We start from the raw sequence: 13,431 nt of genomic DNA, 5'->3' as shown, positions 1-13,431 counted from the left end.
CTGGTACAAAATGAAGGATTAACATGTTGCTGTTCTCTAACATATGCTTAAAAAGTTTAATGATTGTAAATTGAGCTGCAATCTTTAGGAAAATGTAAGAATACATTTAATGTAATTGAAAGTGAAATTCAATTTTGCAGGTAACAAATTGCAGTCTCCCAAATGTAAAGGTATATTATGAAATATGGACCTAAAATAATGTATAATAGTAATGAAATAAGCAATAAGTAAATCCGGTTTAATAATAATTGTTTGTTTACTACTTTGTTAGTGTTGAAATAAATGGATCTTGACCAACTGTTATTTAACTGTGTTCATGTCACACATTTCCTAGTTGACAGACATGCTCTGTCTTTTCTAAATATTTTATATGGTTTCAGATTACTGTTTAATTTTACTGGATCTTCTGCACTTAGAGAAATAAATGTTTCTGTAATCGTAGATGTTGCTTCTGTTTCTGAAAATTATTACTTTTTTGTCAGTTAATAAAACAATTTTCTTTTTAACAGAATAATTAGGATTGAAAGTAATTCTGTGAGAAAAAAACATTAATATGACTTTTAATTTAATATTTATAATTCCCCAACAGAATAGCATGAGTACCAGTGTAATATACTTAACAACACAGAGCACCTACTTTATCTGGGTTTAAATTGAAGTGTTAAATATTTCACTTTAATATGAAAGAAGATGCAGTTGTGGCAGGAGTATGTAAAAGGTGTCCTAGCCATGTTGTTGAAGCCAGTATCCTGGCTTCTTTAAAAACAAAACGTTCCTATATTCTTATGAGCTAGCCTTACCATGGGGGTAAATTGTGCAATAAAGATATGCCCCCACCACAAACACTATTCATTCTCTCATACTCACAATGAGTAAAATGATACCGGGTGCACAACTTTATCACTCAGTTTACTCTCCTGATGCAGCTGGCTCGCTAAATATCAGTATATTCTGAAATATAATTACTTCCTCTATCAACGCTGATGTTGCAGGTCTATCAAATGCTGCTTGCTCCCAGGCATTTCATTCTTTATTAACTATCTTTTCCACCAGTTTGACCCAGGATCATGTCATTTTCACTGCTCCTGTATTACTTAAGTGATTCATCACATCTGCATCTTTATAGCATATGATAAAATTAATACTTTTGGAATATTTATAGTTTTCTGCTCGAATGGACTTTGCATCACCACATTAAAATGGAATAGCAGTATTTATTTTAGATTAAAACAATATATAAATTGTACAAATGTATTAATTAATGACAGGTCAATTTGAGTTTAAAACTATCTCCCACATCTTACTCTCAAAACAATATACAGTAGATAATAGCCTGTGCAGTGGGCTATGTGTTAAGATCTGTTGGCATCTGTGAACAAACCTGGACATCACATGGAAAATAATTAATTTTACCAATCTCTTTTCAAGGTAATAAGAAAACATACATTAATATATTACTGCTTAAGTAATTTATGGGTCTCAGTGAGAATTTTTTAAGTAATATTCATAGCATATACAAACACAGTACAGTCTTTTTGAAGAACAGAGAACCATAATTGTTGTACTGTACTTGGAGCACTTCCATAAAAACATTACTGAACAAAATAGTAATTGAGATATACTGTATAAACAAATTGTTTTATAAAATAATAGATGTAGATGCATTTGAATTGCAACCAAACATGTTTGTCAGGTTATTATTTAAATCAGATACTTATCAATATCTTTGTTCTACTCATTGTATCAGGACTTCAACAATTCCTTTTTCATATTATTTTTTAGACATACTATGTAATGTTATATCTATGTAATGGGACATTTTTTTTTCCTTTCTGCATTTTGTCTTAAATTTTACCAAGATTGACATTCAATGGTTTATGTCATCTCAACAGTGCTCTCTCGCTAATGGGGTGATTTTAATATGATTAATGCAATAGGCATGTACATGCAAGTCACAGTGACTTGCATGTATCACAACTATTAATAATTAAATAAAAAATAATTGATAAACATGTAATTAAGCCTTTAATTAATCACAATTATATCAAAACACCAAAATCATAATACAGTATGAATGTTTTATACTTTGCTCTAAAACATATATGAGTTAAGTGATGTTTCTTCTGATGCACTGTATATACAGTATTATTTACAGTATATACTGTACATTAAATCTTTATTCTTTTTGTAATCAGATGGTCTCTCAGAGGCTCATATCAGCCTTACAAGTGTTCAGAACAGAGAATATTGTATTCAACATTTTCCTTACTGTTTGTGAAAGTTGTAATTCATTATTATTGTAACTGCAACAGACTTGTTAACTGCATGTAGTAGAATCAAGCAGGTTAAGCACATGAGATAAAACAGATGGCACTGGTTATACCCTCTGTTCACTTAATTGGGTTGTGCATCAAAGTGTGTTTTTACATACTTATTGAAGTATAAAGAACCAAATCATTATACTATTGTCTGTTAATGAATACTGTACCTAATGAACAGTTTTCTGTGACTCAACGGAGCTTATTAAAAATAAATGTTCTATTTCTATTTTTCTAGATAGTGTATAGTTCTGGGTGATTAATGTACCAGTTAATACCAAAGGCAGCTTTATAAATGTCTTATAAAATCTACTTTTTAAAATAAATGTATTGAACAGAAACATGGTAGATTATATGATATCATGATAAGATCTTGCTGTTGTTGTGAAAATATTCTAATCAGTTTAACAATATGCCTTTATATTGTGAAGCACGTGATTGGTTTATAGTTTCAAATAAAAAAGGGCTTTAAAAATAAATGCAATAGAAGTTCTCCTTTTTTAACACTGAGGTTCTTATTTTTTTTAAAGAAGAAAAAGCTATTTACTTACATACAAAGGATGCAGCAAATGTACTTGGTGCTATTGAAAACTATGTTAATGTGGAGCAAGAAATAAAATGAACTTGGCATTCACACTTGAATACCTAGTCCTTTATCAATGGCTGCATTCACTGCTTTCAATGACTGGGTTTCTAATGTGTACATGTTTTTTTTTTTCCCACCACAAAGTTCCCCCTGTCATCCAGGTCTACCCAGGTAGCCAAGCCAGAGAACCAGGAGTAACTTCCAGCCTCAGGTGCCATGCAGAAGGCATCCCCAATCCTCAGCTTGCATGGCTGAAGAATGGCATGGACATAACAACAAAACTGTCAAAACAGCTTACATTGCAAGGTATTTAGTAATCAAGTATTATTGATTTACTAAATTGAAGAGAGAATATTTACTATATTTACTATTTACTATTAAATATGACTAATTACTATGTACTAATATTCACTATATTTAAGAGAGAATGTTTACTATTTAAAGTTTATTATTTTTATTATGATTATATTGAAGAGAGTAAGATAGCTTACACTTTCAGAAATCTCAATTTCAGTGTGCTAAATATATCTCACTAATTTGTTATATGAATTATACTGTACTTACATTAATTAACTATTTTAAACTTTATTGTTTACACAGGTTGGTTTGGCAGTTTTTCTTAAGGTTACAGTTTATATGCAGTGAAATGTAAATGTTTTCTGAGGCTATTGACGGCTAGTATATACAGTATCCTTGAATTTGTTATATTAATATTCACTGTAGCATTGTAACAATATAATATTAATTCCTTACACTTCTGAACACTCTAGTCAAAGTGCTTGATGAGCAATGAAGACTCCCATCTATGAGCACCTACAGTAGATGATGTGATGGCAGCCACAGTGCACCAGTATGCTCACCACACAAAAGCTATCAGTGGGGAGGAGAACAAAGTAATGAAGCCAATTTATAGATGGGGATTACTAGGAAGCCATGATTGGTAAAGTCCAGGGATACATATGGCCAGGACACCAGGGTAACACCCCTACTCTTTTCAAGAAATGACCTTGAATTTTAAATGACCATGGAGAATCAGGACCTCAATTTTATGTCTCATCCAAAGGACTGCGCTTTTTTATATTATAGAGTTTCCGTCACTATACTGGGGCATTTTTATCCACACAAACCACAGGGTGAGCACCCTCTACTGGTCCCACAAAAACCTTTTCCAGCATCAACCTTAGCTTTCCCAGGAGGACTCCTACCCAGGTACTGGCCAGGCTCACATCTGCTTAGCTTCAGTGTCTGGCAAGTTGTGAATTGCAGGGTGATATAGTTGCTGACTAACAAATAGAGACTTTTTACAATTTAGTCGCAAAAAGATAAAAATGTATGATGGCATGTATTGATGTTTAAAATAAGAGCACATGGATTAGAAAATAAAAAATGATCTGTTTCATTTGTTTTAAAATAATGTCAGATATTAGCACTATTCTCCACTTATCCACAAATACAGTCAAGCAAAACCTTTATCTCTCTAGGTTGCAACTGTGCATTGCAAGTTTTAGTAATGCTTTGAATGCACCAAAAGTGTTAATATAGTTAAAATCAGAAGCTATTGTAGTTCAGAACTCGATATGATGAAATGTCTAGAAAATTAGTACAGTATTTCTAGACATTAGTGAATTCTTTTTTTACAGATGTGGCTTTATTTCTAGAAAAATCAACTTTGTGTCTGTTCATCTATAGTAATGAATAAAAGGAGTATATCATACATGTCAAATAAAAATAAACATTGAATCACAGACCTGGTCATCCTCTGGATTCTCTGCCATAGTAATTTCCATTGCTTTTCCTATGCAACTGCTGCCACCTCATTAGGTTTCTTTTCACAAAATCTCTTTGATGGCACTAGTGAATTGCTCCCACCGAATGTCTAATGGACTCAGATCAGGAGACAAAGTTGGCCATGGCAGAACCTCAATAGGGTTTCCTTGGAGCTGTGCCATTGTGATTCTGGTGGTATTGCATTTCATGTTGGAAAATAAACAATTTGTGATTGGCTTGCAGGAATGAAAAAATGTTGACTCAAGAACTTCATCAATGTTTGCTGAACAGTAACAGTAACATTGCCCTCTTATCAGAAATGGATCAGAGCTGCATCAGAGTTGTTATTAAGTTAAAAGGATATTCCTCTAAACTTCACACTTACTCTAATTACACTTACACTACTCTGCTGGTTGGCTTGAATAATGCAGCAGTCAGCATAACATTCACTCTCTCATCAGGTCTGTCCAAAGCAAACATCATTGAGCAAAATGCTCTATCAATCTCTCTGTCACAACCTCATACTGTTTGTTATATAGCTTAAAGAAGACAGTGATTTTATTTTTCAGGTGTCAACATGTTACCTCTCGATGACCTCTGAGCTGTCAGTCAATTTTCATACTATCTTTATACTGACATACTGTACAAGTTATTATTTTTCCGTAAAGTTTTGTGTTGTAGCTACTGCAGTTTGAAAATGATGTGGCAGATGTGAACTGGTGTGGTGATCCTGTCTTTGAGGATGTAGGCTGTTACTCACAGGAAAGGTGCTTACAGTAGGCTGCTGATTTTTGAAGCTGGATATCTCATTTTTCCAGGCCACCTTTCTCAAAGATGAGTCTTATCCATTCACGACAATAGCAACCAGACAATTTGCAAGACTTGAGTGGTATGATAATATATTCTGTCAAATATTTAAGTAAATTATTATATAGATTCTTAATCAACCAATTTTTGTGACAATTTAATTTGTATCAAATACCAAACACTGAATATATGGTATTTTATTAAATGAGTATAAATTATTTTATGAATACATAAGTGACCTCAATATTGTGTTATTCTAAGGAATTATACTATTCAAACAATCAACAGATATTGATTGCTATTTATAAATGAAGGTACAGTAACATTAGGTATGTACCCAAAGAATTATTGATGAAAAATGTTGTGTTTTTTATTGTCGATCAATATATTGTACTGTATGTTTAACAATCAAATTCACAAATTATATCTAAAATACCTATAGAAAGTCTACACATCCTTTTCAAAGTTAGAATTTTGAAGGACTTGCAGGCCTTTATGTCAAAGACAGGTCAGTGTATAACTGTCCCAACAACATTCCAAGCTCTCCACAGGTTTGGGATGCATGGGAGGGAGGCAAGGAGAAAGTCATTATTCAAAAAGCGCGAACTAAAAATAATTTGAGGTATGCAAAACAACACAGTGGAGATTCTGAAGACAGGTGGAAGTTTTGTTGGTCTGATGACACCAACATATAACTTTTTGGCCTAAATAAAAAACATTATGTTTGGTGAAAATCCAGGAAAGCACTCCACTCAGGGAACACCATCCCTTCTATAAACCATGGCGGAGATAACATTCTGGGCTGTTTCTCTGCAGCAGGGACTGGGGCACCAGTCAGGATTGAAGGGAAACTGGCTGGAGCAAAATACAGATGTTTTTTTTAAGAAAGCCTTTGATCCTTTCAACATGACAACGATCCTAAACACATAGACAAAGCAAGAGTGGAGTTGCTAAAGAACAGAAAGGTAAATGTCCTTGAGTGTCCCAGTCAGAGCCCTGACCTCAATCCAGTTGAAAATCTGTCGAATGACTTGAAGGTTACAGTCCGTCAATGGTCCCCTTGCAATTTGATTGAGTTTGAACAATTCTGTTAGGAGGATGAGGCAAACATAGTCAAATTTAAATGTGATATGTTGGTAAGGATCTGCCCAAACAGGAATTCTGGTAGTAATTCAAGCAAAAGGTGCTTCCACCAAGCACTATCTCTGGAGTGTGAACACTTTTCCAAACCATTTTTCTAAGTTTTTGAATGCTTGAGCATTTGCTTTTGCTAGGAGGTTATGTGTTACATGTGTAAATAAAGGTGAAATAAATTTTGAGTTATGTCTTGATCGAAGCCTGTTAGGCCACAAAATGTGTTACTTTGCAATGGGTGCGTAGACTTTCTATAGGCACTCTATATGAATTCTAATAATAGTAGGCAAATAGGCAAGTAGGCAAATATCAAGGATGTTTTTAACTTAAACTATGCCAGCATGGCAATCATAATATGAAGTGCATCTGTCAGAATTAAAATTTGCCAAATAGATTTTATTTAAGGGATTGTATTTTGCAAGGATCCTAATCACCTACATATGTTCAGAACAACATATGTCTTAGAATTAAATACTGTATTTGAGCAATATTTTGTCTCAATATCTAAAATGGCCAAACACAGAATGTTCAAAACTTAATGTATAAAGAAAATGCATACAGTATAATACCTTTAAAAGGAGATGACACATTTAAATGAATTGGACTAATAGAGTAACTTGTAAAGTCATTTTAGCAAATAAAAAAAATTCTGGCAACGCTATATGGAAGAAGTTAATGCATTAGAAAATATGAGGTATCAATATTTCAGTCTTACATCTTTTTAAAAGGATGGATCAGAAGAGAATAGTTTAAAATAAAAAAGATATTTTGCTTAGAATCAAGAAAATTAGTCTAAGGAACATAATTTGTAATGGAAAAATTATAAAAGAAAATTGTTTGACAATGTTTGCTGTGTACAGTAAATATTCCTAATCTCTAATTATTTTCTTTCATAAATTAAATCATGGTACTCAGGCACTGGTTATCCAGTGGAAGAATCAGAGTGGATATTGTATATTTACATCCGTCTTTGGCCTAGTTGATGTTTGATGCATGTCTAACTTATTACTAGATATTTTATCTAGTCCTAAATTATCTTTGGCTTTAAATTAATTTGTATTAAATTAATTGTATGTAAATTCATTTACATATTGAAATCTTTGCTCTCAAAGTTTTCCAATGTAAAGATTCTATCAATATTCCTTTCAGTTTACAACACATTTTACTGTATGCAAATATTTCCTACAGAGTTTATGTTTTTAAATGACAAAATGGCAATTTAATATTACTTTACTACAGAGTAACTCATTACATCTCTTCGTGTAATGACCCCAGTATTTATGGGATACATAGACAGGTTTCAAATTAAATGCAAAATTAAAGAATTAGAATTTAAATTAGCAGTCCCCGAAAAACACACTAGAAGGCTGTCTCATAAACAGATGATCTTGAATTAGATATCACTATAATAATAAAGGTTTGTTTGGATTGCAGGAAGACAGCCTTTCTCATGCATAGAGAAAGGTAGAATTATCTTCATGGCAGCAGACCAAGTCACCATCTAACACTACAAATTAAGCTTTGTATAGAACTGACCTCTGAGTAGTTAAGATTATGGTGCTGTAACTTCCAACATGATAGTGACAAATGTGAACAAATTCTGAGAATTATTCTGGAAGTCCTGACTTCTCTGACTGAGATAAAAGTACCATCAATGACTATGAACATGTCTCCTGGGTATGATATCATGACCCCTGGGTTGTTCCTTGTCTTTTGGGATCAGCTGGGACCATTACTACTTGACATGACACAAATAAAATGATAATTCTCTATGTGCTAGCTACAGTACAGTATATTCTCCATTCAAAAAAATAAAAGCTTGCTTGTAGAATTCGGACATGTACAATATACCTTAAGTGATATACAGTATCAAGATCAAACTGGAATTAATAATACTTGTCTGGTTAAAGGTGATGTGGACCCTAGGGTCATATTCCAGTGTCTGGTATGGGAATTCAAACAAACTTGTGGGGATGACAGAGATGTGGGATAGGTTATCACCTGGGGAGGGTTTAGACAAAGGAAAGAGGAGGACATGTGGGCATGTTACATTTATCATTTGTTTTACTAAATAAACTACAGCATGTACTTATTAAAAACAGTGATAATCAGTTTTTTGATGAAAAAAAACATTTGGATTGTAAAATAGGTTGAAAATAGCTATTTAAGTTTTTGGAAATCTGGCACATTTTTCGGGACTCCATGTGTTCAAAAGAAAAAGGAATTGAAGCTTAATTTGGTATATTTTGTCATAAAGATCTATTATGCGATCAAAGAACCATTGATCTTAATTATACTTGCTGTATCTGTGTGTATTTATCACAAATCTTCTTAATTTGATTTGTACTGCACGTGCTTTCTCGGTTGGGAATTTATCGAGAGAAAGAACATCTTGCATATGACTTCATTTTAAACCAATGATGAATGGCAATTTTAGCCTTTATGGACACACAAATGTGGCCAGTAGTTTAGGAAACACGTCATAAGTATTTCAGTAAATGACACAATAAAGGAAAAACAGGAATGTCTTTTTCATTTTCCACATCAATAGACTTGTTAAGCAATATACTGTAGGATGCATAGGGTACACAATAGTTAGAACAGTTACTTTGAGAAAAGAAAAGCCACTGCTATTAATTGCTTAAAGTGAAAACTTTTTATCCTTATTTGACTTCTTATTGTATCTTTCCTTTTTATCTAGCAAATGGAAGTGAAGTACACATAAGTAATGTTCGCTATGAAGATACTGGAGCATACACTTGTATTGCAAAAAATGAAGCTGGAGTAGATGAAGACATCTCATCTCTGTTTGTTGAGGATTCTGCTAGGAAGACACGTATGTATTTTGGGATTTTTTGAATTACTGTATTTTACATATTTTTTATGTTTTTATCATAAACTAACCACTTACATTTTAATCTGTACGTTACTTTTGTTTGAAACAGTTTGCTGTGAAATTTGGCACTACTCTTTCTCCAGCATCATGAGTACTTTGGGTGTTCTTTATTGTAGTAGTGATTTTCATTATCCTTGACATCCCAAATTTTACTTACAAAATACAAGGCTACAAAGAGTGGGAATAGCAATGTCCAATTTGGTGATGTGCTGTCACTCTTTTACAAAACAAATATTTTCCAAGTGAGAATAGAAGGGATTGTAATGAAAATGGGGATAAAAAATTAAAAACATTGAATTTATTTAATTCAAATGAAACACAAAATCAAAGTATTATCTGTCATTAAGATACATCAAAACGATACTGGAATAATGTAATAATGCACACTAAAACATTGCATATACTATGTCTAGGTTCATAGTTGTAAATTTGATGAAAACTATGAAAGCTGGGTTTAAACTAAAACTCGTTTTGATATGAAATTGCTATTCTGTTGCTATACTGACTGTAGATTGACCGAGTCTGATGTTTGAATGCTGTCAAAGTCATATAAAATAAGCATAAGTATGCATAAAATAAACATGTTAATATCAGAAAAAGCATGTCTGAATCAAAATCACAGCTAGAAATTGTGCAGAACAATTTCCAGGCAATTTATATGAAGATGTGGGTATGCTTCTTTCTATATTCTGTCAGCACTATGAAACAGTAATCACATTTACTAGTGTAGGTTCCAAAATGGAGCTAAGAGTTACATTTGGTTGTTTTGGTTTCGCTTACGATTTGTTCACAGATATGGCTGTTTTAATAATAATAATAATCATTATCATAATATTAATAATCATAATTGCTTACACTTATATAGCGCTTTTCTGGACCTTTTCAAACATCCATCTAATATAAACGTAAGACTTCAATAATACTCAGCAATCACAGCCATGTTTATCAAACGTACAGTTTTCATTATGTTCAATGATGGCTGCATATGCAACAAAACTGTTGACTTTTACAGTACACTGCCTATTGATCTGTACTGTGGATGACAAATGCTAATAGGCACAATTAATTAGTCTCTGTTATGTCTGCATAATAAAATGTCAGTGTACTTCCTACAAAATTATTTGGTCATTTTCCTAACAATACCTAATAATATAATTTTATTGCACAGTTGAGGAATTGAAATTCCAAAACTGAGCCAAAATAAAAGTGTTAAGAAAGCCTGGTCCATTGGGTAAACTCTCTTAATTTTGTCATTTCAAGTAGAAGCAGAATTATAAACATTTATAGCTCTTGTAACACTAACCCTAGGCTTCCATGTAATACATAGTCATCTACTATAAAAACCATGTTAACTGCCTTTTGCAGCTGATTGACAATTTCCCTAAAGAAGATACATTTTTGAAGCAGATGAATTTACAAGAATTTGTACCAATGGATTTGATGGTTTTAGACTCATAATTTGTGATATGAGGAACATTTTCAAAACAGATGAATGGAGGGCTTCATAGACAGATTACAGAGTTGCTCAGTTTAAAGCCCAGCTTGGGTTAGGGTTAACTCCCACAGCGCCTCATGGCTATATTTTTGGGCGCAAGTTAACTTTAGGAATAGTGATACTTTTTTCCCAACTTTATTTTTTTGGATATACAGAATTTGGCTGATTACATTATATTGCATGGTTCAGGAATTGTAATTCCAAAAGAGAGCCAAAATAAAGATTGTCTAAATAAATATGGTTAAGATAACCCATTACTGATGTTAATCAGCAAAATTAATTAACCTCTGTAATATATGTATAATAAAATGTCAGTATACCAGCTTCAAAATGATTTGGGCATTTTCCTAATGATACCAAAGAGAATTTGTGGCAGTTATAAGTGCGATTTTATTTTTGTACCTGGTAAAAATATGTTTTTTTTATTCCAGTATTGTAGATTAAAGAAAACAGTGCAATGAAAATATATTTTATTAATGTTGCTTAGTACTGCATAACATCTTACTGAGAGAGGCATACAGTATTAGACTCCATATAAGGCATTATTTTCTGATGAGCTAATGATTGTAATTGAATCTGCAGTAAAATATTTGGAAGATTGAGATAACAATGATCAGACACATTCATATCACTTCACTCATGCTGTCATTGCCTGGAGAAATATAAGTGAAGATTGCAACCTCTGTTGTGTGCTGTCAACATCTTAATGTAGGACTGTGATGGATTGGTCTTGGCTTTTCATTCTTTTAGTATCTGGTGGGTCAATTTATTATGGTGATACATTGGCTGTTGAGCATTATAATAGAATTTTGTTAAAAGTTAAAAGCTGTACCGTTGGGAGAACTTTGAAGATATTGTGTGAAAGCACATGTGCACTATGTAAAAATTAATTTGAAAAAAAAATAGCTTGAAGAGTGGAATATAATTTGCTCCAATTACGTCAATTTAACTGTTTTGAAGATGGTTTCTGATAAAATGGCTTGTAAAATGAATTGCATAATTCATATTTATTTTATATAAATACACATTATCATGTCTTTTGTAGTGCACAATGGCCCTTCTGAATACCTAGTTTTGTTCATGTTGTTTGTGATTAAACACACATTTTCAAAGGGGTCCTGGGAAGAGGTAATAGGGAATTTCAAACAAGTCATTAATACATTGTGCTTTCACAAAAATGGTTTGGGGATTCCATAAGCACAGGCACGTTTCTGAGTTCATTATTATTATTCTTCAATTACTCTTAAAAGCAATGGTACCAAACAGCTTCATAGATGGGCTGAACAGTCTTGTTTAGTTAGTAACCATTCTTCCATCCATCCGTTTTCTAACCGCTACATCCAATTCAGGGCTGCGGGGGAGCCAGAGCCAATCCCAGTGAGCAATGGGTGCAAGGCAGGACACACCATGTCCAGTCCATTGCAGGGCAGACAGACACAATACAGATACACACACTCTCACACTTAAACTACACGTATGTCTTTGGACTGTCTGTAATTGATCCCATGTCCATAGCATTACAAATCATTAATGCTAACCACTACAGCATCATGCTGCCTATACATTATAGGCAGTATAGAGTTAAACCCATATAGTATAATTTTTATTATATTCTTATAATAGTAATAGTTATAATACTAGTAGTGTATAAATAATTTATAAATGCGTTTCCCAGTAATTCAGTGTAATGCATTTTCTTTTATTGCATTTTTAAACAGATGTTTTAAAATTCAATCACATGAGATTGACATGATAATTTTTCATTTATTGCTAGTTTTACTGCCAAAAAATAAAAACGTTTTCAGTGCTTTTTGCATGTTTTTTTCAATCAATCCCATCTCACAACAACATAAATTAATTTTAAGAATATTATTAATAGAATTCTTACAGTATATACTTTTTTCTAAAATATATACATTGAAAGATGTTATGTTTTTATATATAATTTACAAAGAAAGAGTCAAACAAGATATATCAAATCAATACAGCAAATAAAATACCAAAACCTCTCAAGTAACTGCATTTAATAATGTATGTACTGTACAGTATGCATATAATTATTTAAATTGTAAATGACAGTAATTAGTTCAGCCACATAAATTACAATAATTACATGAATTGCAATGATTTCTGCTCTTTTCATGTCTTTGAGGCAGTAGTGCATGCATGGTGGGCCCAAAGACTGTGGTATATATAAATTGTGGTGGCAGTTTGCTATAATAAAATCCTTATGCTTTCTCCTAAACAGTACAATGGTGTCTTATAAATTAAATCATACTCATTATCAAATACTAATATCTGTCATTAGTAGAAGTTGTTTCAACATGATGTTTTCTTATTAGATGTTTTTGTAAATTTAGAAATATCTTTAATTATTCAATTATCTTGAAGCACCTTGAAGGAAATTGTTTACCACATATGAGAAATG

At 32.4% G+C, this 13,431-nt stretch overlaps 1 protein-coding gene across 4 annotated transcripts in view; it reads left to right on the top strand.

Annotated features, from left to right (window-relative positions):
* The window catches only part of fstl5 (follistatin-like 5), a 281,857-nt gene that overhangs the window by 225,984 nt on the left and 42,442 nt on the right, over window positions 1–13,431 (top strand). For all 4 annotated transcript variants that reach the window (XM_088633293.1, XM_088633292.1, XM_088633295.1 and 1 more), the window contains 2 exons: window positions 3,049–3,210; window positions 9,314–9,448. In XM_088633293.1, the coding sequence (XP_088489419.1) occupies window positions 3,049–3,210; window positions 9,314–9,448 (297 nt within the window). The remainder of the gene's footprint in view (window positions 1–3,048; window positions 3,211–9,313; window positions 9,449–13,431) is intronic.

The sequence above is a fragment of the Lepisosteus platostomus genome, chromosome 1, assembly GCF_059453375.1.
Source record: "Lepisosteus platostomus isolate fLepPlt1 chromosome 1, fLepPlt1.hap1, whole genome shotgun sequence".
In the NCBI taxonomy this organism is placed as follows: domain Eukaryota; kingdom Metazoa; phylum Chordata; class Actinopteri; order Semionotiformes; family Lepisosteidae; genus Lepisosteus; species Lepisosteus platostomus.
This window is presented reverse-complemented; position numbering and strand designations above follow the sequence as displayed.